The sequence below is a fragment of the Oryzias melastigma genome, linkage group LG6, assembly GCF_002922805.2.
Source record: "Oryzias melastigma strain HK-1 linkage group LG6, ASM292280v2, whole genome shotgun sequence".
In the NCBI taxonomy this organism is placed as follows: Eukaryota; Metazoa; Chordata; class Actinopteri; order Beloniformes; family Adrianichthyidae; genus Oryzias; species Oryzias melastigma.
Window position 1 is genome coordinate 20624654 of NC_050517.1, and position 23136 is coordinate 20647789.

General features: G+C 37.6%; 2 protein-coding genes across 4 annotated transcripts in view; both read right to left on the reverse strand.

The window, feature by feature from the left end:
* Positions 1 to 124: 124 nt before the first annotated feature.
* On the reverse strand, positions 125 to 7044 carry cers3b (ceramide synthase 3b). 3 transcript variants are annotated; one of them, XM_024280815.2, is made up of 14 exons: positions 6880 to 7042; positions 6680 to 6757; positions 6439 to 6484; positions 6122 to 6163; positions 5784 to 5960; positions 5502 to 5619; positions 4275 to 4393; positions 4130 to 4187; positions 3906 to 3956; positions 3731 to 3823; positions 3442 to 3570; positions 787 to 893; positions 550 to 703; positions 125 to 438 (listed from the first exon to the last, which is right to left on the reverse strand). In XM_024280815.2, exons 5-14 carry the CDS (start codon positions 5954 to 5956, stop codon positions 316 to 318), a joined length of 1125 nt encoding a protein of 374 aa, XP_024136583.1. In that variant the 5' UTR covers positions 5957 to 5960; positions 6122 to 6163; positions 6439 to 6484; positions 6680 to 6757; positions 6880 to 7042; the 3' UTR covers positions 125 to 315. The 3 variants fall into 3 exon arrangements, with proteins under 3 accessions (XP_024136583.1, XP_024136582.1, XP_036068285.1); XM_024280814.2 differs by having other exon boundaries at positions 6122 to 6180; positions 6880 to 7041; XM_036212392.1 differs by lacking the exons at positions 6122 to 6163; positions 6439 to 6484 and having other exon boundaries at positions 5784 to 5947; positions 6880 to 7044.
* The window catches only part of LOC112151749 (anoctamin-1), a 23786-nt gene continuing 7634 nt past the window's right edge, over positions 6985 to 23136 (reverse strand). The window contains exons 6-28 of the mRNA XM_024280802.2: positions 22903 to 22957; positions 22774 to 22825; positions 22589 to 22644; positions 22366 to 22413; positions 21468 to 21532; positions 21264 to 21398; positions 21025 to 21185; positions 18430 to 18512; positions 18154 to 18165; positions 17678 to 17752; positions 17543 to 17599; positions 17093 to 17167; positions 15467 to 15668; positions 15273 to 15384; positions 15130 to 15187; positions 14947 to 15047; positions 13923 to 14083; positions 13681 to 13833; positions 13431 to 13483; positions 11839 to 12017; positions 11538 to 11643; positions 8617 to 9181; positions 6985 to 8481 (exon numbers count right to left, since the gene is read on the reverse strand). Coding sequence (XP_024136570.1) covers positions 7844 to 8481; positions 8617 to 9181; positions 11538 to 11643; positions 11839 to 12017; positions 13431 to 13483; positions 13681 to 13833; positions 13923 to 14083; positions 14947 to 15047; positions 15130 to 15187; positions 15273 to 15384; positions 15467 to 15668; positions 17093 to 17167; positions 17543 to 17599; positions 17678 to 17752; positions 18154 to 18165; positions 18430 to 18512; positions 21025 to 21185; positions 21264 to 21398; positions 21468 to 21532; positions 22366 to 22413; positions 22589 to 22644; positions 22774 to 22825; positions 22903 to 22957 — 3202 coding nt within the window. The 3' untranslated portion in view covers positions 6985 to 7843. The remainder of the gene's footprint in view (positions 8482 to 8616; positions 9182 to 11537; positions 11644 to 11838; positions 12018 to 13430; positions 13484 to 13680; positions 13834 to 13922; positions 14084 to 14946; positions 15048 to 15129; positions 15188 to 15272; positions 15385 to 15466; positions 15669 to 17092; positions 17168 to 17542; positions 17600 to 17677; positions 17753 to 18153; positions 18166 to 18429; positions 18513 to 21024; positions 21186 to 21263; positions 21399 to 21467; positions 21533 to 22365; positions 22414 to 22588; positions 22645 to 22773; positions 22826 to 22902; positions 22958 to 23136) is intronic.

A 23136-nucleotide genomic window follows, 5' to 3' on the forward strand; every position in this document is an offset into this window, starting at 1 on the left:
AAACACACCTGCCATACACAGCCATAAAAAGTGATAAGGACGTCACTCCTGTAAGGAGGGTAAAGCTAACGTCACCCTTTCCTGTATCAATTTGATTCTTATTAATCCCAGACAACACAACAAAGAAGCCACTCTATCATTTATTTGGGGTTAGAATACAATCATGTGAAAAATCCTTCATATTATTTAAAAGTCGCCTAGTATTTATGTGTTATTCTTGTGTAATTTGATTCTAAGAGCAGCACTCCAGTGTGTAGGAAATGTCCTTGTTTCTGCTGTCCGTCCTTTTCCTTTGTCTACTTCTGTCCTTGTGTGTCAGTGGCCGTTAGCTCGACCTCTGGCCCCTGAGCCATTCATATGACTCAGTTTGTGGTTTTTATCCTTCGGGGAATCACTGTCCTCCTCCTCTTCGTCGCTCCTAACGTCCCCCTCCAGATGCTTGTTAGGATTGAGCCGCAGCCAACACATGCATCAAGAGGGACGAAGCGAGAGCATTAGCACAGTTTACACTCAGATTTCATTCATCAGTGGTGACTAATGAAAACCCACCGTGCTAAAAATGAACTTGTAAACCATTCGCGATATTAGAAAGGCCCAGTAGACGTGGAGGATCTGCAGGACCATCAGCATTAAGTTGAAGAAATAATAACCGAAGAAGGGCTCGAACCGATCCAGCGGGTACACCCATGTGCAGTGAATCAGCCTGTGGAAGACATGCAAACTATTTCCACAAATAGTAAACTTTTTTTGTGAATTGGACTACTTCCTGTCGTTAAATACACTTACCAGAAAGGAAAAAAGACAAGCCTCGTCACCATAAAAACAGCTGTAAATGCCACAAACATGGCATTGGAAATCTGATACCGTTTGGCGTAGTTAAACACCTTCGCACCCTGGAAGATAAAGAAAATATAATCCGTTTAAGACATCAACCTCTGAGAATTTTAAGAGCCATCCGAATTATTTTTTTATAGACCAAAACCTAGTAGTAGCCTATTATGATTATTATAAACAAACAGTTGCATCTTTTTTTCTTTGAGCAAAAATGAAACATTTTTTTTTCCAAAATATGAAATATTTTGCTATTTTTGACAGAGATGATGTCCTTTTAAAAATAGGAAATCCAGTGTCACATAAGAAAGTCTCAGCAAATGTAGATATATGTAGTATGTTGGGCGTGATACATCTCAGCCAGAAATTTGTAAGTCTAACCAATCAAAATACAATCAAAGTTAATTTATTTGGACGTTTACACTTAAAATCCTTGAATTTATTTACATATTGATAAAAAGCTTTATATTCCACTGCACCATAAACATGAATTTTAATTATTCTTAGTAACCTCCTATTAAAATATGTGGAACTAACAGAATTTGTCAACTTGTGAACGAGTTGAATAATGTTTGAGTTACTTTAACTGTTTTTACTTTACTACTTACTTATTTTTACTTTGCAGTAACTTTTAAAGTTAAAACATTTTAGTTTTCTTTAACTAGAGAGCCACAACGGAGGATTGGAAGAGCCACATGTGACTCCGGAGCCTCAAATTGCTGTTTAAGATTTAAGAAAAAACCGTAAAGCATGGATATGCAAAATGAAATAAAATAAAAGCTACATTTCTACACGTTAGAGTGCTCACTTTTAATCTTTTATAGCTATGCTTTAAATACAATATTGTAATTTAGGATTCTAAATCAGAAAAATGCACAAATTTCGGTGTTTAAATCATAGATTATTTTGAAAAACACCCACTAATTCTCAAATTAATTCAAACAATGTGCCATAAAATGTTTTTAGTAGGTGTGTCTAAGGAAAATTGTTAAAGTAATTAAAATAAACTGAGTTTGAGGCTACTTGCTACACTTATAGAAGCATCTCAAATAGTAATGAATCAGGATTCCAGACTCTGTGGAGACGCATGTGTCCCTCATCTGTTTGAAATGTTCTCCTCCTTGTGTTTTCTCCTGATGCATCTGTCGGTCTGTCAATAAACTCACAGCGACTATGTACGCTTCAGCTCGGATTCTTTGCTGCGAGATGTTTCCACATCAGTTGAGGAAGAGCCCAACGAGAGAACGACCAAAGAATAGGAAGGAAAATGCAATCCAAACAAAAGGAAAAGTAAAGAAAAAAAAAACATTTTAGCTAAATTAGGATCAAAAACTAAAACTCTAACTTATATGATCATTAATCATAAAAAAATGTGACGGTGGGTCAACAGTATTTTTTAGAAGAAACATATTTAGTGTAAATAAATCAGCAAATAAATTGCTTTGAAACAAATAAAGATAAATGACAATATTTTATGACTGCTAACTTACAGTTGCATTTGAGATAAAGACAGAGATGTCAGAGACAAGAACAGATGCCGAATGGATTAACCATCTATTCAGACTATCAGCTGTAAGTAGGTCTGGTGATGATGATGACATCATTCTAAAATGGGAACAGGAAAGCCCCAGATTATTTGTATTTTTTTAACCATCGAAACACTGAACTTCTATTGAATTAGCAGATCCAAAAAAAAAAAAAAAAATCCAACAATATATAAATATAGCAATAAAATTACTAAAAATAATTAATCTAGTTCAGGGTTCTGTAACCTTTTATACAAAAAGTCAAATTTCTTACAAACCAAAACCCAGAAAAAAATCCCACTTAATCTTTTAGAAAATACTTCATTTAAGTTTATGTGCCCATTAAGCAATTTCTCTATCAAATGTAGCTTTCAAATATAAAAAAAAAAAAATCTAAAAATGTATACCTTTCTTTAAATAACAACTTTCGCTTCTTTACTTTTGACAACAGCAAATACAAGTTACTTTCAAAATAAAATACACTCTGAGTCAGCAGTTTCACCCAAACTAAAAATGCAAGAAAACCAAGTCAGACATTCTACTTTCTAGTGTATCATTATGACATCAAGTCGATGCTACTGTGCAGTATAGATTAGGATATGTGCTTAAGTCAACTAATTTATTACTTATTAAGAAAATTGCATTAATAAAGTTACATTTATATACTGTATTTCAGTAATGGCACAAATGACCCCAATATAAATATTTGTTTGTTCAGCATTACTATAATTCTTTTTAAAATAGAAATGTGTCAAAAGTATTTTTTCTTAATGATGATGTTCTGGGCCTGGCTTAACTTGGATATTTAATGCGGAATACATTTCTGACCAACATCTATTAAAAATATATTGCTTTTTGTACAAATCACATACATTAATTGCTTAAGCTGGTCAGTTAAAGTGTGGCATGAAACAGCTTTTATAATAGCGTACAAATAAGGTATGACTCAATTTATGATGCAACCTGATATCTAAATATTAACTTCAGCTTGTAAAACCTCTTATTAAACTCTGATTTATGAATAACAGCCTCCATCAGAGGAACCGTACAAAGATCAGAGAGAGCATGAATGAAAACAACAAACCTCGAGCAGAATGTCGGAGGAGTCATGAACCGCCATCACAAGGGTTCCTATGCGGATGTAGTTTGAAACCCAGGAGAAACCCAGAAGAGTCATTGTGGCGATGTGATGAATCACCTGCTCTTTGAAGTCCTGCACATACAGGCCATAGCTGAGCAAATAGGTATTTAATCTTTTAAAATGAGCCTTATTGTTACAGGAAAAGAGAAAATGGGTCATAGATTCTCACCAAAATAAATCATCATTTTTGTGAAGGAACAAGGAAATGTAAGTCAAATATTAGAGCTCTTACTTTTCGTTTCACGTCGAAGGTGAGGCTGAGGAGCAGCGACAGATAGAAGCCCATTTCCAAATGGTAATACCAGTATTGTGATGGCAGCATGGACTATGAGAACAGGTTTCATGTCTCATTCTCAATCCTGAATTGTACAATCAAGTCTGAAACCAAAGTGGAAAGGATCACCTACCTGTTTAGGAAATTCTGCCCAAACTTCTTTGAGATTATAAAGCCACGGTTTCTAAAGGAAGTAACAAAAGGAGAACGCGAGGACAATGAGGACAGGCTGATGAATGGCTGGCTGGTGTCCAGTGAGCTTGTGAATGTTTGTGTGCCGTGTCAACAGCATGTAAAAAGATAGTCACAGGAGAGAAAAGAGGAGAGCTGGAGTGTAAACCCCTCTTAACTACTTACATCATAAAGGGCCACGATGCCACCGCAAAAAGCAAAAAGATAAAAAACACATCTCCAGCTGTAGATTACACAAGAATAACGGCTTTAACACACAGTTTTTGCTTTAAATCACATCAAATGAGCAGCTGAAAGCACACACACTCACCTGGCCTCGCAGAACCTTTTCCGAAGCCCCGGTCGCTCCTGATTCCTCCTTCTCCTGAACCAGATTTCAACTTTCCGCTCTGACCAGCCGGTCTTCTTACTCAGAGACCTCACATCGAACTGACACAAGGTACAGTGTTCAGTCATTTCACTGCAGTTGGCACAATTTCTAAGTTTCATGTCTTATACAGTTGTTGTAAGTCAGTCTATGAGTGAACTTTGTTCTCCGGATTTGACCTATCCACGGGGGAGGGGTGAGCTGCAGACACAGCTGCGCTCGGGAACCATTTGGTGGTTTCACCCCGAAACCCCTTTATGCTGACTATCAAGCAGGGAGGTATTGAGTAGGTATCGAGTCCCATCTTTAGAGACTGAGCCTGGATTTGAACTCATGACCATGCACGGTACATAGAGAGAATTAGACTGATCATCCCCTCCCCCCACGCGTTCTAAATAGGAAGTACCGCTGGTTCCAAAGAGCCAAAATCTCAGACTTGTATTGAAAAATAAACAGCTATAACTCAATCATTTATACATGTATATGTACTGTATATGTATGTTTATTTATGCAAGTTTTCAAGTTATAAACTAGCCAATCAGATGCCTCATTAAAACCATGTGGTGCCCACTGGCCCCACCTCCAACGTTCGAAGCGTTTGATTGACAGATTCGCCTGCTTTCAGTAGAAGGGGTGTGGCTTTCCAACAAAGTCACTCCTGATTAGCCAGAGTGGTTGCCACAGAAATATGACTCAGACCAATTTGGACCAATCACTGTTTACTAACGTCGCCTAGTCCCAAAACGACGAAATCCATACCGCGGCAAAATGGCGACTGAATCGACTTCATTTCGTTGGAACCTGAGGTAAGGTGTTTTTTACTGGTGGCGTCACAGCCTTGCTTTGTCCATCTCTGTATATGTCAATGCTCATGACCTTCCTGTCACAGGCTGGACACTCTTCCACAGTCATTGTTCAGTATGTTTTAAAAAAGAAAAAATGGTTGACATCTGAATTTATTTCCAGCAATAAAAAATGTTTTGGTTTTCAAGGAGAGCAGATCTGGTTTGGTACTTATTTGTATTTATAGGCATTAATTTAAAACCCCTTTTTCAAAGAAAATTCCTCCCTACATTTATTTAGCCATAAAATTGCATAATAATCAGTAAATATCTACTATGTAATTTGTATTAATACGAGGTAAGAGTAAAATAAAATATTTTTCAATACCTGTGAGGGATTTCGTGCTTGACTGCAGAAATACTTTTCCAGGACGGGGTTCTGCTCAGCAGTAAGACGTACCTTGTCCTTGATCCCCCAAGCATTAGCCAGCGGTGTGGCAAAGTACCTGAAACAAACACATGGACTGCTGTTGTCTCCTTTTCACGCTGGTTCTTTGGGAAAATCAAAGTACCATTAGAATGTTGGGCAACATAATCCCCCACACACTAATCCACCAAATCGCATTGCTGAATTCTCCGACACAGCCACATGCAGAGCGGGCGTTCTTGCCTTTCAAAGGTGTATCTGACCAGCAGCAGACAGAAGGCACAGGGCAGCGTGGCGTAAAGATGAGAGGCCTTAGCGTAGACGCGGTCATCGCTGTCCTCTAGATCTGACCAGGAGACGTTTCCAGGCAGCCACAAACGGTCCCACCACAGCCACTCACTGACAACCTGAAACATGGCACTAAAACAGAGACAACATCATGTTTTACGACAGCTCTGGAAGACATTCCAGGATTTCAGTCACATAAATGTGAACTTTTATAGTAATTGGAACTCTTTGATTCAAGGAAAGAATGTTTAAATGATTTATATGAAAGCTGAGTTTGTTGAGTCTTCCATCACCTTTTAGCTGTCCTCCAGATCTGTCGTCAGAAGGGAAGTTGACTGGATATGAAAACAAACTGTAAATTTCAAAGGGCAATACAGATAAAAAAAAGGGTGAGGAACAATTCAGGAAGGTAGAGATTAGAGAACTAAAGTCCTTCCTCCTGTGGACTCTGCCCGTGAGCGAGCACACAAAAAGCACATGCAGTACAATACATTTGAGAAAAAAACAATAAAAAAATACTTTTGATCTCTCAAAGTAACTCAATTCTGGGGCATCCCTGATCCTCAAACCCAGCTAAAGGAAAAGTCAGCATGAGAAAAGTCACACATACCTGGAGGCGGTGTTGTCTTGACAAGTTTCAACAGAGGAGACTGAAGCTGAGACAGATGGAGTGTGTATTACAACGCTGCTGCAACTGAGGTAAAACTGTGTGAAATACAAGCAGCCTAATCCAATGCTTTAAAGCAAAGCTTTTAATTTGTTTCTAAAGTATCTATACTTTCCAAGTTGCGATTTTAGAATCAAATTTTGTCTGAGAATATAACAGACGACATTTGTATTTTAGTACTCACACAGTCCATATAGTGCTCTTCTAACGAGTGGAACTCTAGATCCTATGTGTTTCCTCTTGTTGCCTTGGTGGAGTCACTCTTCAAGGACAGGGCGGTAAGTTAAAGAAAGCAAATATTAGCTTTGGGCCTTGATCTGCGTGCAGCTCTTGAACAGGCTCCAGTAAGCGTGCTGAATTTCAGCAATGCATGTGGTCACTCACCTGGTGAGAAAGCCTGGGATCCAACCCTCCCACTCGTCTGCTCTGGAGATCACACCCTCCTGCCCGCTGTCCGTCTCAAGAACTCTCTGGAAGCATTTTTCCCCCTTTTTTTATTTTTTTAAGGAATAGTCTTCGAAGTCCAGGGCAGAGTGTGCACCATCACCTGCAAGAAATTCCTCTGGAAGGCTGGGAAGCCCCCACAAAGGTCCCATTCACGGGCAGGAGGAGGAGGAGCCAGGTGAGAAAGAGGAACTCTCACACACAAACAATGAAACATCACTCCTCTGAGATAGCTACCTGAGTTAATGACAAACATGCCCATATAGATAATGCACCCAGTGGTTGGAAAGCCTATTTGCTTTTCTCTGTCTAATAATAATAAAAATAATCCCTCTTCTTTCTAGAGTTTGAAAGTTTTTTAAGAACATATAAAATAATAAATTGTTCAAAATCCATTGTTTTTTTTCCTATTCCATCATCCACCAGAAGGGGGCAACATACACAAATGTTTCATAGGATCTGGATGATTCAACATATGTTGAAAACTACTTGAAAGTGACATTAAAGAAATGCAGATATGTAAAAAACAATTTAGGCTTTTATTAGAGTTTTACATTATATATCAAAATGATTCAAAAGAAAATAAAATAAATACGGCTACAAGAGTTGTTGCTAGAATTGACAATTTTCTGTCATACTGCAAAACAGATGCATTTCATACCATAAGCTATAAAAAACAAAGCAGATCAGTGGCTATTGAGATGCAGTAGTGAGCGAAATAAACACACAAAAAAGCCCCCCCATTCACATTATAAGTTAAAATTGAGTCCTTTCCTCTGGTGTCCAATTCTATAGGATTGGATGATATAAAATATTTGTATAGGTATGGATATATGAAGAAAGTCTGTTGAATCTGGAGGAAGAATGTAGTCCTAGTCTTCCTCTCCCCAGCCTGCAGATCCCCTCATACTTGTGTGTTTTTCTGCTTCAGTTCACTGGGCGAAGGTGGGATGCGGTCTTCGAGCTTGGTGTAGCTGGTAGAATGGCTTGGCTTTGTTGAAGGCTCCTCGGGACCTGGGGGTCTCTGTCGTGGAGGTAGGGTGGCGCACCGGGTTTTGCCCCTGGACCGTGGGAGCTGTGGTGGAGGGCCTTTCAGCACAAACAGTTCTCTGGAGGTTTGAGGCTTTAGAGCCGGTGGCGATTGCGGGGATGACGACGCGGGAGAGAATGGGTTGGGTGCAGCAGACGAAGAAGAGGGCAAAGGTACGAGGGGAGCCAGGGTGGCTTTCTGCTGGAACTTTGTGAGGCTGGTGGAGTGGCTGGGCCGCGGCAGGCTGTAACAAGCCTCGGCCCCTTTGTGGCGGGAAGGCAGGGTGGAGCACCGGGACTTTGCCCTTGAGCCCGGTTCTCTGGGAGGAGGAGCAATTAGGGAAAAGATCCTGGTTTCATCATCTGGGGCAGTAATTTCTGCTCTGGAGCTCTTCAGACTTCGAGTGGAGCCTCTGTTGGATGACGGATGGGACGGAAGCTCTGTGTCGTTCTTTTGATTATGCGTGGAGTCTGAGCGAGGAGGCTCAGCTGAACTCGATGAGGGCTCTTCATCTAAATGCAAGAAGAAAAATGAATCATGAAATTCCAGCAAATCTGGTTTATACCACGTAAGGCCCGATTTATTTTAAAATGACAAATGAATCATAATAGTCCTACAATCCTGTGAGATTTGTGCGTTTTTCTCACCTAAAAGGCCCATCTCACTCATGAAGGAGTCCAGGTCTACAGTGAAGTTCTCACTCTCTGCTTCCTTTGCTTCACTTTCATTTTCCTTTCTCTGCTTTTTCTCTTCTTCCTCTTTCTTTTCTTTTTCTTCCTCCTCGTCCTTAACTTCTTCTTCTTTATTTTCTTTACCTTCTGCGTCCTCATTTTCACCTTCTACTCCCTCCTCTTTTTTTTCTTTTTCATCGTGTTCACCATCTTCCACTGGTGGTTTCCCATCATCAGATGTGACGGGGCCGATCTCAACCGCAGGTTTCTCTTCTTCTTCTTCTTCCTCTTCTTCCTCTTTTTTCTCCTCCCAGGCCAGTTCTGGTGTGTCTTCTGATGGAGCATCCACCACAATGTCTATGTTGGCAGACAAGCTGGGGATTGAGGTTTTGGCGGCTTGAGTTTTGCCACGAGCTTCTTGGTCTTGATTGAGCAAAAACTCCATCAACGCCATGTTCTCTTTTTTCAGCTGTTCCCGCAGGGATCGTGGAACATCCGGGATCATCCAAGCAACCAACATGCTTAGGAACATGGCAAGATTCTGTTGGGGAAAAGAATAAAAATCTTAGATGTTTTCTTCTTTTTTTCCAACTTGATTCATAAATAAGCTAGTAATCTGAAAGAAAATTCTAGTGGATTGTTACAAAGAGAAAAAAAGGTATTACTTTGAAGCAGCTTTTTCAAAGCATTGAAGTTCTACTCCAATAATCTTTTGATCTTTTATAAAAGCGTTCCCAGTAGTCTTTTAACTATGATTATTTTAGGCTAAAATAAAAAAAAGCCTGTGTTGTTTCAAAGCAGGAGTCAATCAGAAATTTTCCTCTGAGTTGTGGGTAGGACCATGTTTACTTTACACTCTTTCTCACTAGCTTACAGCACCTCACAACCCCAACTTACCATTACTGGTGCAACAAAAATGGGGAGCAACTGATGGAGCCATCCAGCTGGACAGTTTTGAGGCATATGCTAGCTTGGATTGGGGAAAATGAAGACGTTAAAGGATCTATTTGTCTGCAAGTGGATGCATCGGAATTGAGCGGAGCAGCCTAGCAAGCAAGGCCAAGTGGGTCCCATATGGTTTAAATATGGGCAAAAAATATCAGTCCTGAAACAGTTTGTTCACAGTTTCCGTGGTGGCCCCAGCTTTGTTTTCCCACATTGGCAAAAAGTGGGCCCTCAGTGGGCTAGCTTAATACGCTATCAGGGGGACAGTGTAGCAGGCTACTGTGGCATGCTAGCGTAGTGAGCTAGTGTAGTGAGGTAGCAGAGTGAGCTAGCACAGTGAGCTAGCGTAGTGAGCTAGTATAGTGGGGAAGCATAGTGAAATAATATAGTGACCAAGCATAGTGACCTAGTGCAATGAGCTAGTGCAGTGAGCTAGCCTGGTGAGCCAGTTCCGTGAGTTAGTGTAGTAAGCTAGCGTGGTGAGCTAGTATAGTGAGCATGCATAGTGAACTAGTATAGTGCAAGCATAGGGAGCTAGTGTAGTGAGGTTGCGTAGTGATCTAGTGTAAGAGCTAATGTAGTGTGCTAGTGTAGTGTGCTAGTGTAGTGTGCTAGCGTTGTGAGCTTGCGTAGTGAGCTAGCGTAGTGAGCTACTGTGGGGAGCTATTGTAGTGAGCTAGCTTAGTGAGCTAGAGTAGTAAGCTAGCATAGTGAGATAGCGTAGTGGGCTAGTGTATTGAGCTAGTGCAGTGAGCTAGCGTGGTGAACTAGTAAAGTGAGCTAGTATACTGAGCAAACATAGTGAGCTAGTGCAGTGAGCTTGCATAGTGAGCTTGCATAGTGAGCTAGCGTGGTGAGCTGGCGTAGTGAGGTTGCACAGTGAGCTAGCATAGCGAGCTCCCTCCCAGCCAGGAAGGCTGGGGAGCTTGTGGCCAGTTAAATGTTACCTATGTTACTGCTACAAGCTCTTTCCAATTGCGTTTTATGTCTTATTCATTGCAATTTAAAGAAAGAAATCCTTAGAAATGCGATTTTTAGCTAAAGTTTCTTTATACTGTATATATATATATGTCTTTCATGATGACAAAAATTCTTCATAAACATGCAAAAAACTCCAAAACAGAGTTTTCAGTGAAGTGGGTCTTTAAGAAATCCTGGAAAAAACGTGGGTCAAACCAGGAAGATAATAGTGGCAAAAAAATGAAGTTACAAAAGAACTAGGGAGATTTTAATAATAAAAAAAGGACATTTCCTTTAACAGTGCTCTACTGTTTGCAAAATCAAAGCCACAGATTAGGACTGTGCAAAGAGGGAATGGAATGACTCTTCATACCCCAAGATAAGAAATTATCCTTTCATGTACTGCAATTAAACAAAAATTTCATTTTGAAAAATTCCAAATGGTCTATGAGAGAGGAAAATTTGTCCTTATAAAACCTGGAGGAGCTTGAAGATATATCAAGTCAACAAAACAGAAGTTTCTGACAAGTTTAGGACGACAAGGTAACAAACAAGTAAAAAAAAAAAGTTCTGAAGTTTCTCATGCAGATTTGGAACTGAACCCAGTGGAGCACCTGAGGAGAGATTGACAGCAACTGGGCATGGATGCTCCCCATCCAGCGTGACTGAGCGCGTTTGTGTCTGCCAGAAGGGACAATCTCCCAAAGGAAGTCAGCCAAGCTTCTAAGGTTGTTCCTCAGAGTGGATGCCAAAGGGTCTTTTGCTTTAGCAGTTAATGTCGTCTAAATATCTAAGTTTTATTATGTTAGTGTGTCTATCTTCCTTAATGCATTAAAACAATTTAGTTTTATTTATTTATTTTTTTCATTTGTTTCTTTACCTCTAACCCTAATGGAGGCAGTGATCTTAAAATCTGAACAGGATTGAAGAAACAAGGCTAAAATCAGACAATTTTTTTTAAACAAGCAGCATTGATGACATCATCATGATACCTGGAAAAATATCACAAAAGCCAATCTTGCAGCCAGGACAGACCAGTACTCTTTGGAGAATGTGTACGGATCAGCGCTCCATGGTGGATCCCTGTAGTCCTTATATCTGATAAACACAGAGGATGAAGGAGGATCGACACTCGTTAGCAAAAACAACAGGAGAAATCCGGATGGAGCGAGAATTTCTCGCAGTAAGATCACGCAATCCACGCCACATTTCAGCGTAAACAGCAAAGTTAAGCTGCTGGCTAATGGATTTAAAAGAAATTCCAGGTAGGTCAAGGGCGAGAAAGTGACTGACCTGCACATGGTGACTCCAGTGATCAGTGTGGTGGTTGGTGCCGTGCCAGGAGGGAAGTTACTGACATTGAAGTAGGAGAGCGAGTGTTCCGTGTAGCCGCTCATAGTGCCATTAACGCTGTACATGTACTTGTAAACCATTTTTGGAACAAACTCTGAGGTGAAGGAGATGACAAACGCCTTGAAGAAAAAGGTGGAACAGAATATTATTATTATTACATCCATTTGAGTCCAAATGTAAACTATTAAATCTTGCTTTCAACATTTGCTAGTTAATATACAAACCATCATTCTCAAAAATGGGTGCTTATGCATTTCTAAGTTGTTTTATGTCTTGTAAATAATTCTTAATTTTTCCTTCTACGCACCATGTTCTTCTTTTTTTCCTTCTATTCTGGTGGAGAAAGGCCAAGCAATACTTCATTGTGGTTTTAGCAGTAAAGCTGATTCTGTTTTAGACTTTAGCTGCAGAGTAGTGTTGCAACGCACAGTCAAAGGTAAGAAAGAAGATTGAAGCCACAGATTAGTGGCAGAAAAAAGTGGTGTTGAGTCAGCACTAGCCGCCAGCACGGCTTAAATGAGACTTGACTCAACCTGTGCGGTTTTACACGAGGGACAAACCAAAACATTTCAAACCTTTTTCTTCAAAAATCAAATTATAACTGTACAAGAGTCCTACTTGGGTGACTTCAGAAGTGTGTAAATTTTCTGAAAATGTCTTGAAATTTTATTTTATTGAGAAAATCATTTTAAATTATGCTAAAAGAGGTAATTGAAGTTTACAATAGCAAAAATTACTTAATGTATTTACGAACAAATGGGTGAAAATTGACCTTTTTACTAGGGCTGTGTTTTTAAAATCAATTAATCGATTTGAATCGATTTAAGCTTAATTGATCAATAATCGATTCATAAAAATATAGATCTATTTAGCACATAAAGCTGAAGTCTGGTAGCTTGATGCTAACGTTTAATGGAATTTCCCATAGGACGGCTAATGCTAACACTCGGTCGGCGTAAACATACATTTCTGACCAAATGAACATATTTATTTACTCACAGGTATGAATTTTCTTTTAAGAAACATTTCTAAAATAACAATTTGCGGTCTAAAACACACTTTTTTTGCTCATGCTTTCTTCTTCTTCTGGAATAAGGTGTATTGCTATAGTGTAATCGCCATCTAGTGGCCAAACTGAAACGTCCTCCAGGAGGGGCAGAACAAGGTTTACAACATTAATGATTGGAACATTTTTGTTAGATCTTCTCCTTTTAAGAAACAATTTAACACTGTATGCTATCAACAATCTCATTTTTTCACTAATAAATTTTACAGTATATGAACTGCATCAAATTCATATAAATATATAAAACGTATAGTAGATTATTAATGTATTTCTAAACAAATGTGTCTAAATATGTAAACTTTGTAAACTCAAAATTTAATTCAAATGAGACGATTGAAGTAGTAAAAAAAAAATCAGAATGGAAAATGATCGGAAATTGAATTGTTTCTGGAAATGATTATCGATACCCAGCCCAACTTTTATCTCTGACAGAAGTCAAGCGTTTCAGGCACAAACACACACTTACATTGGTAATGACAGAGAACTTGCTGATGCCACAGAGAATGTTGTACCAAATCCCTGGAGACAGCAAGTGTGTGACGAGAGACAAAAGGTGAAAAGGAAGAGAAGTCGTCCATGTGTGAATGTTGAGTGTTAAGAAGAGGAGGAACAGCAGTGAGAAGGAAGGAAGGGAAAGAAAAAAGGTTACACATTTCAAGAGAGACCAGCTCATCCGCACAGACTGACAGGGTAAAGCACGCTCTCGTGAGAAATACCTATGTCTTTACACCTCACGGCATCAGGCCGCCGGATTTCTGTGACAAATTTAGAAGCGTCAAGGCGAATCTCGATGACATTGTTGAGCAGAGCAAAGGCCGGCGCCAAGGGGAAGGAAGCCACAAACAGCGACACGAATCCATACTGAATGACTGCAGAAAAACCCATTAAAACACAACTATGAAGTTGAAGTTATGAGTCAAATGAGGAAAAATATTTGAAAAAACTTGTAAAAACTCACTCATTTCCATGTATTCTGGGCTGACCCCTTCGAACGGTTCAAGGGCAAAATCTTTATGATACTGTTGTTTTGGTCTCCTCTCTTCTGCCTCATTCTCTTCATCCTCTTCTCTTTTCATTCCCTTTTGTTCCTGGATTGTTCTGTACATCTTCTTGAGTTTACTAAAGGGGCAAAAAGAATAGATTTACAGTTTGGCAAACTAGAAATTTTGAAAGTATATATATGTTTCAGTAAAAACGACAAGGAAAGAAAGTAGAAAAAATAGGATTTACCATGAAAACATTTCAACCACTATTTGGTAAGATTTGGTAACTTTTATTAAAATATATACAAATAAATAATATAAATGATACCATGAAAAAGGAGTTTTTCCCTATTTCTTGCTTTAGTTTGCTTTTTCTTCTTTATTTTTTATTTTAATTGTTTACGATTGTCTAAAGTTGTACACTGATTACAATGTTGTTTGTGCATCTAGATTTGTCCCTGAATGTATGTACACTTTAAAATTCAAAAGAAAAATAAAATAAAACAGAACAGAACTTTACTGAATTAAATTAAATTAAATTAAATTACAAAAAATAACAGATACTACAAATAATTCAAAAAACATTTTTTTAAATTGGACACTTTACAAAAAGAGAATATCACAAAGTTAAACTATGTCACGTTAAATGTTTTTACCCTTAAAAAGGTGTTTCTGAAAAAAGCAGTTGGGGTTGGCTCAAACAGGGGTTAAGTATTTGAAACTCTAAACGCTTATTAGGAGTAAATTGCACGTTCATGTGAGAATTATATTCATAAATTCCCTATTATTAAGTACTTTCAGACTTGCTTTAAGAAAGAATTACTAAAAAGAAATAAATGTTGTATTTAATCAGAATGGAAAAGCCTGTTTAAAAATATCTTAGCTGATGTATAATATCGTCTCTATTTAATGCTTCGGTTTGATGGACATACTTTCATAATGATCTCTTTTTATAATTTTTACCTAAAGATTTGCTGAAAAACAATAGTAAAAACTCACGGTACGAGAATTTCAAAGACGTTGTTTTGAATGAGCTGCTTCCCGAGCATGATCATGCTGAGCTGGATGCACAGCTCAATGAGGCATCCTGGAGGAGCACACTGGAATCACAAAGCACGCATCAGCTCCAACAAAGAAGCATTTACTCTTAACATACATAGATATGTTTGAAATGTGACGTACTTCCTCCATGCGATAATCACCAAAGACATAAACATAATCACCGGGCCGCCCAGCAAATCTAAATAAGGAAAGGACTCATTATGAAAGGGGATTCTTCAGCTTTTAGCTTTCAGTTTGGTTTAAAAATCAAAGGAGACGCATACCTGCCCTTGAAGAAGGCAACGTAGAAAATAGGCGCAAAGGCGTTCATGGATTTGAGGAAGAAAGACTTAAAGATTAACCTCTCTTCAAACTCCTCCTCTGTTTTTGGAAGTTCTGAAAAGCATGTATTTCATCCATTGTAGTCATTTCCCAGCATTCCTTTGTAAAAATGTAAAAAAAACAAACAATACGATACCGAGCTCGGTCAGCCACACAGCAATCGCTCCGTAAACCTCTTCTAACACCAAGACGACCAGCATGTTGAGGATGATGCCTGTGGTGGTCACCGTCATCCTCACACTGGCCTTGGCTTCGGGGTCGGGGTTCATGGACCAAACGCTTAACATGCAGATGCGGTACACCACCACCCCGAACACCGCCGAGAAGGTCACGAAGATCTGAACGCAACCAGCAACAAGAAAAGGTTAAACAACATGAAGAGGCCCCGTTTTCAACATTTCCTGTTTAATGATCTCATGCTGGTAAAAAAGTGATTTTGATTCACTAAAAGGTTCAGAATTTCTTTGTTTCTGTAATCATCTGGACAGAGAACTACACAAAATGCTCCACGTTTTATCTTTGAGCACGGCTCTAATAAACTTTGGTGTTTTTAATTCGTAAATTTATGACTTTTTACTCCTAAATTGATTATTTTTTTCCCATAAATGTAAATGTTTTAAAGTAGTAAGTTTATTATATTTAAACTCATAAATATACAACTTTAAAAAATAAAAATTTGCAAGTGGCAAATTTACTTTATGACTTTTAAAATTGTAAATATTTAACTTTTTTCTCATAAATTTGACTTTTTTTGCCATAATTGTAATTATTTATAGCCGTAAATTTATTACATTTAAAGTAATAAATGTACAACTTAAAAACATGAAAATTTACAAGAACAAAATTTAGCATAAGACTTTTAAAGTCATAAATAAACAACATTTTTCTCGTAAATTTACAACTTTATTGTCGTAATTAATTTTTTGTTTGTAAACTGGCCCTAATATTCAGTCGTAATTATGATTAAAACTGATTATAGTTATTTATTTTTGCAAAAATAAGGAGTTGATGATGACTGTTTGTCCATTGCTGTGATAATTTTAACAGGAAATTAAAAAATTAATTCAGTTTAAATTGTTTGGAAGTGACTATTAAAAGTTTAACCAAAAATCAACAAGAGTATCTGAGTAACTGAGAATGTAAAATCTGCTTAAAAAAATAAAAATCCAACATGTTTATAACAGTGATATTTAACACTTAAAGTTATATTCTGGAGTGCTGCAGTTGTGTACTTAGGAAACTGTTCAAAGGAAATTGACATATAGTTGTAACATAAATGCAAACGTCTAGTTTAAATTTTACTAAATTTTTATTTTTAGGTGGCAAGCAAAAATAATCAGTATTCTTCTAACTTCAGAGCAAGGTCAAAACTAAAGATGTTTATTGATGATTAGGTGTCAAACTTCTCATATATATATATATATGAAACACAGTGAAACACAGTTGTGCATGTTCATAACTGTTTAACAACTATTTTTATTCTTTACTAGCATGTTAGCCTTTGCATAGTTTGGTATGTTGTGCAACTGTAAAGTACAGTATCATAGTACAAGTTTTACTAATAAAAATAAATAAATAACTGTAGCCGTAAGAATTAGTTATATTTACCAAACAACTGCAACTTTCTATAGTAGCTGTTTTTTTATTTTTAAATAAATTGTGGCCCAGTTTAGTGGATCTCTGTTAGTTTCACTGACTGAGATAGGTACTATGCTTATCCACATATGTGAGATAACATGTTTGAGATAAATGAGTGCAGTACCAGCAGCAGAAGTGTGGACACATTGATGAGATAACCTGACAGGTGATCTTCAATGTCCAGCGACTCCGGCTCTTGCTGTGAAGAAAAGCATCCGTTAGCTTCTGCTAACACAATCATAAATGCGTGTGTGTGCGTAACGAGCTTTAATAATGAGCACATGTGCACACACATGCTCTGTTAATGATGTAGCAGGTGCATGTTTGCCATCTGAAAGGACAGAAATCTCCTCCCCTTCTTCCTCTCCCTCCTGCCCTTTCTGTCTCCATCAGTAATCTGGGCTAATCTCAGGCAGGTAAGCTGCTTTGGACTCAACCACGCACAGAAGGGGGGTGAAGAGTGGAGTGGGTGGGGTTCATTTTGTTTCAAACTCATGCACACCGAATCCCTCCTTTGCAAAAAATGAAAGAAGCTCTGACTGTTCTATGGACATTTAAAGAAATGAAGTGATACCTGGGAGGTCAGCATCTGGTCCGTTTCCCCATCTACACCCTCTCCAGCTCTGCTCAGCTAAAACACAAGATGAAAAAATGAAATATGACTCAAAGCCAAACAATAAATAAATAAAAAAAACCTTTCATGAAATACCTTTTTTTTAGATTTAGCTTTTATCTTTGCTTTTTTCTCCTGAAGAGCTTCTTCATACTCAGGTCTCAGCTCATCCTTCAGGGCAAACAAACACACAGTCAGATCTAGTGAATAATACCAAGATGTTTTCCATCTATTTACAATCAAACCTTTATGGAGGTTATAGATTATTGCAAAAACAAAAAAAAATCCCAATGACTTCTTATACAGAATGTTAAAAAAATGAAAAATATTGCCAAACAATTAGGTTATTTGAATATTTTCTAATTTTTATAAAAATGTATTAGTTTCTAAAGTTGTAAATGTAAACTAACTGCCAAAGATAAATAATTAATAGAAAAAATAAACCTAATATTGTTAATTAAAAACTATTACTTTTAAAACTAGTAATTATACAACAACTATGCAATTGTAAGACATGTTTTTTTGTAATCTTTAAGTTTTCTTTAACAGAGAATTAACAAAAAATTTCCCACCTGGACTCGTTCCTTTATGTGATACAAAAAAATCCATGTTGGTCAGAAGATGACATAGAACAGAGAAGAAACCGCATTAGCCCTTTGTTTTGAAAGTTATACTAAGTGTTCGTGCATTTATAATCTATGATAAATATCTCCTTAACATAAAAAAAAGTAAAAACTAAAATGATAACCATTGTAATATTCTTCTTCAGTTAAGATTAACCAATCTGTTTATTAATTTTGGAAGTATATGGAAAAAATAAAGGAGCATTCTTGGATGTAGATGATTACCTCTTCATCTTCCAAACTCGTCAGGTCCCAGGTATGTTTTAGACACATCTGCCGCCTTTTCCAGTGCTCGAGAAAACAGGCAGCTGTGAGAAACAAGAAAATAATTTAAATTTTATGTAAGTCGCCAAAGCTAAACATTCATTTTCACTTAACACTTAAGAAAAAAAAACTGTAAATCGAACTGTTAGTGTAATAATAAAAGCACAACATTCTGAAGTAATTGTGTCAAAATAAAAGATACAAGAACTTAAAAATCACACAGTATTTAACATATTCACTCTTTTTTTGATATTTTTGTATGATTTCACTCCATCATTAGTTGGGTTTTTTTATTTTATTATTTTTATACAGTAGCTCCATTATATATTTTTTCACATGTCAAATAATTTAGGGGGCTATATCATGCTTTTCTTAAGCCTTTCGGAGTAAACTATATCTCTATTTATGATTATATATTACTTTTGGCACAAGAAAGAATAAATTATTTATGAAATTTGTTATTTTCTAGATTAGTTTTTCCTACCCGAGAGTAAGACGCCTCAATCTCTGAGGCACTGCCTTTCGGTCCTTGTGGGTGTCGCCCATTTCATAACATTATCATGGAGCCAGAATTGGCATTGTGTCTGCATTTACCCCACGAAAACAAACAACATCCGAACTTTTGCAAAGATGTGCATACTGTATATCGGCCTTTAGTAGCCCTGCCCATTGCTACAACCAGTGTGGTTTCAGCGGGGCTAGCGGTTAAGCTAGCTGAGAGGCAAAGCTAGCAGCTGAGCACCATAGTGAGCGTCAAAGCTAGCGGTCAAGCACTGCTAGCTCAGCAGCAAAGCTAAGCACTGCTATCTGAGTAGTTAAGCTAGCCACTAAGCACTGCTAGCTAAGTGGCTGAGCACCACTAGCTGAGCAGCAAAGCTAGCGGCTAAGCACTGCTAGTTGAGCCACTGAACACTGTTAGCTGAGTGGCAAAACTTAGTGGTTAAGCACCACTAGCCAAGCAGCAAAGCTAGCAACTAACATTGCTAGCTGAGCGCAGCATACCAAATATCTGCCTTTAGTAGCCCCGCCCATTGCTACAACCAGTGTAGCGATGGGCGGGGCTAGTGGTAAGCTAGCTGAGAGGCAAAGCTAGCAGCTGAACACTGCCAGCTAAGCAGCTGAGGACTACTTGCTGAGTGGCAAAGTTAGCGGCTAAAAACTTTTAGCTGAGTGGCAAAACTCAGTGGTTGAACACCGCTAGACGAGCAGCAAAGCTAGCATCTAAGCACTGCTCGTTGAGTGGCTGAGCACTGCTAGCGAGTTGCTAAGCTAGCGGCTGAACACTGTTAGCTCAGTGGCAAAACTTAGCGGTTGAGCATCAATATATCAAAATACCGTTTTGAGTTTCTTTATAGTGAGGAATGAACATTATGATACACTTAAAAGCTCAAACTGTTGATTTTGAATGATATATAGCCCCTTTAATTATCAGACTCACTCCATGAAAAGGATAGTCTAGCACAAGATTTTTCTACAAAAGGGGCTTAATTGAGATAGTTTGGTTTAAATTGGGATTTTCCAACAACAATTTCACTTTAATAAATATAATGTTGTTACATTGTTACACTGTTTAATTTTACAGCAAAATTGTGGTTTACTGAGGATTTAAAACAACTTTTTGTACAGCGAAAAGTTGAATTTCCTTGCATAACTCAATTTTTATATACATATTATATGTGTTAAAAAAATTTCCAAAGTGTGAAAAAGTATACTGTATATCAGAAGCTGTATGAAACATAAGGCATCATCTGCATGTCTATAGAAGATCTAATGATCATTCCAGTTCAAAATACTTTTAAACCAGACGGAGAACTTAAGTAGGAGACGTCTTATCACACCCGTCAGACAAAACAACAGTTTTCTACAGAGCTGTCTTAAGGTGACTTGCAAAAAAATAAAGCCACGTGCAAATCCTTACTCTCACCGCATAAACTGTACCCTTTGTAGCTTTGTAATCCAATAACACAGACGTGTAAACATCATTCCTCAGACGGTAAGAAGAGGTCTCTGAGTGAGCAGACGGCTATAAGACCAAGACCTATCAAAATACACGTTTACATTCCTCATTGGCCGTTTTGATTAGAAATTGAGTTGAAGATGTTCAAAATTTGTGGCTTTTTGTAAAGATTTGATTAGAAAAGAAAAGGACAAGAAAATGTATTGAATCTTGAGAGGAATAAAAGTGATCAAATCTTTTAAGCATTTAACACTTTTATCAATGTCTGTAGTATTTTATACATTAAATGCCTTTTATAAATACATGATTGTGTGCTTGCATCTCTATTTGACGATAAGAAGATTATGAATTGTTTCTTCCTATAGTTTTTAATCTGCACTAATTAAATATTTATTTTGTGTGTGTGTAAAGTTACTTTAATTCTTTGTAAATGTTCGATAATGGTTGTTTTCATCAGCTTTCCATCTAGTGTTGTTTTTATTGTTCAGATTAAGTGAGGTGTGGTACTTTAAACTGCTGCTATCACAAAGGTGCATTCACAGAGATACTTGATCGTTGCTGTAACCTTTTCAGATAAATGTATTGAAGTGCATAGTTACCCCACAGAGACATGAAAATGGCAAACAGGACAGTAGCTCCATTGTCAAACAGGTAGGAAGCTCGGGCCAGTGAACACACTGTACTTAGATGCCAGTAGTCACACACTGCGTCGCACAGTGGGCACATAGTGATGTTTAGGTTATCATTGCATGTCTCCTGGCTGAAAAACAATATATAGGAAACGATATTTAATCGGAAAGTAGTAAGTTAATCATGTCAAAACATGAACAGTGTCTACCTTGGCACATTGGTGTCCACAGTGAATATGCCATACAGGAAGACAATGATGCCCAGCACAGAGGGAGGGATAAGGAGCTGAGTGTAAACACCCAACCAGGCAAAATACAACCCAATCTGCTCTCCAAAATACTTCCTGTAAACACAGAAACAAGGGTCATATTTTTACCGCACAAATACAAGAACAGAGGCTTGTACTAACTACCTGATCAAGTCAACAGGCTGGTATTTGTACATGACTCCATAGTTGGCCCATTCTTCATGAAGAATCTGAGAAACAGAAACAGTGAAAACTTTATGGACTCAATTTATTAAAAATAGCTTTTTTTTTTCAATAAATGTTTCAAAGGTCAAACATTCAAAGTGTGGTCTTAGTCATTTTATGGCCTCATATGACAAAACATAGCTGGTATGTTTGCTGTGTTTTGCACCTTTGTCTGGTTGGGTAATAATTAAATAAGAATTGCCTTGGCGTGTCGTATAGAACACATTATCTATGAAAATGACGCACACTGCAAACTGAGTCAAATTTATGAGTACAGTTATAAACTATCATAGACAAAGATGGACGTATGATTGTTTGATGTCAAACTATAACATTATTTAAACCTATAAAAACCGTCTACAATCAGTCTATGTGCTAAAAGTTCCGATAAAAATTCAAATGTGAATTTGGGGTCATTGCTGAACAAATAAATGAAGGAATAGCTTGTTTATCATTTTAACAGTACAAGTACCACAGGTAGGTACGACGAGATTACTTTTTTAATTGATTGGGGGTAGGGGAAAACATGAGGGAAATAGCTCTCGAAGGGGTAAAATATAGGTGTATGAAAAAAAGGTCCTGCTATATTAAAAAAAAAAAACACACACACACACACAAAACAGTACATGTGGGATGAAAAAGTATGAATCTGCTGATGGAAGTAATAATAATAATTAAAAAAGCATGTGAAACTTGTGGATAATGACTTTCATTACAGTAAAAATTCCACTCAACTAAAGAATACATTTTAAAAATGTAATATTACTTAAGTTTGCTTATGTCTGCGGAAAACTGAAACACATACACAAAAATAAATAAATCAATCCAGGGAACTCACCTGTCTGTCATTCCGCTGCTCTTTTCCTCCTCTCCTCGTGAATGAGCCCTAAAAATGTTCAGCGCATACACACAAACACACTCTTAACTCATCTTATACATAAGAACAACTGTAAATACATCTATTTGTATCTGGCTTCAACAAGATATATTGACTATCACCTATTTCAGGGCACATTTATTTTTGTAAAACAGCTACAACACAGCTGTCGGGCAGAACTCACATCATGCAGAGGGTAGGCAGAGTCATAAACTCCTCGAGCCAGCAATGAGTTGATGCCTTGTGATACATAAAAGTAGGTGTCACACAGTCAGTTTTCGGAGATCGGCTATACATGAGAATGAGTGTAGCATAAAGCATCACATCTTCAGAAATAAATATATTCATGGAAGTACAAGTTCACCTCACCAGTGGTTTGGCAAGTGTTTGTGCATGTACTCCGCGAAATAATCTCAGCAACCTATAAACAAACAAGTCATAAAATGAATTGTAAACATGAACCCTTAGAAAATGTAAGGATGTTTTTAGAGGACTTACTATTCTGCTCCGTGTTGCATTGTCAAAAAGGGTTGCTGTTGACTTGATGTCATACCTGCAGAAAAGTACACAGAAGAGACTATGAGTTTAAGCAGCTAATCAACTAACTAGGGTAGGGTATGACATGGTACAGTATGGTATGGTATGGTATGGTATGACATGGTGCAGTATGGTATGGTATGGTACGGTATGGTATGGTATGGTATGGTATGGTATGGTATGGTATGGTATGGT

Coding starts and splice junctions, on each gene's coding strand:
- cers3b (XM_036212392.1), bottom strand. Junction 4,188..4,274: donor AAAAGGTTCTGCGAGGCCAG/GTGAGTGTGTGT, acceptor TGTAATCTACAG/CTGGAGATGTGTTTTTTATC. Junction 3,824..3,905: donor GGGCAGAATTTCCTAAACAG/GTAGGTGATCCT, acceptor CTGTTCTCATAG/TCCATGCTGCCATCACAATA.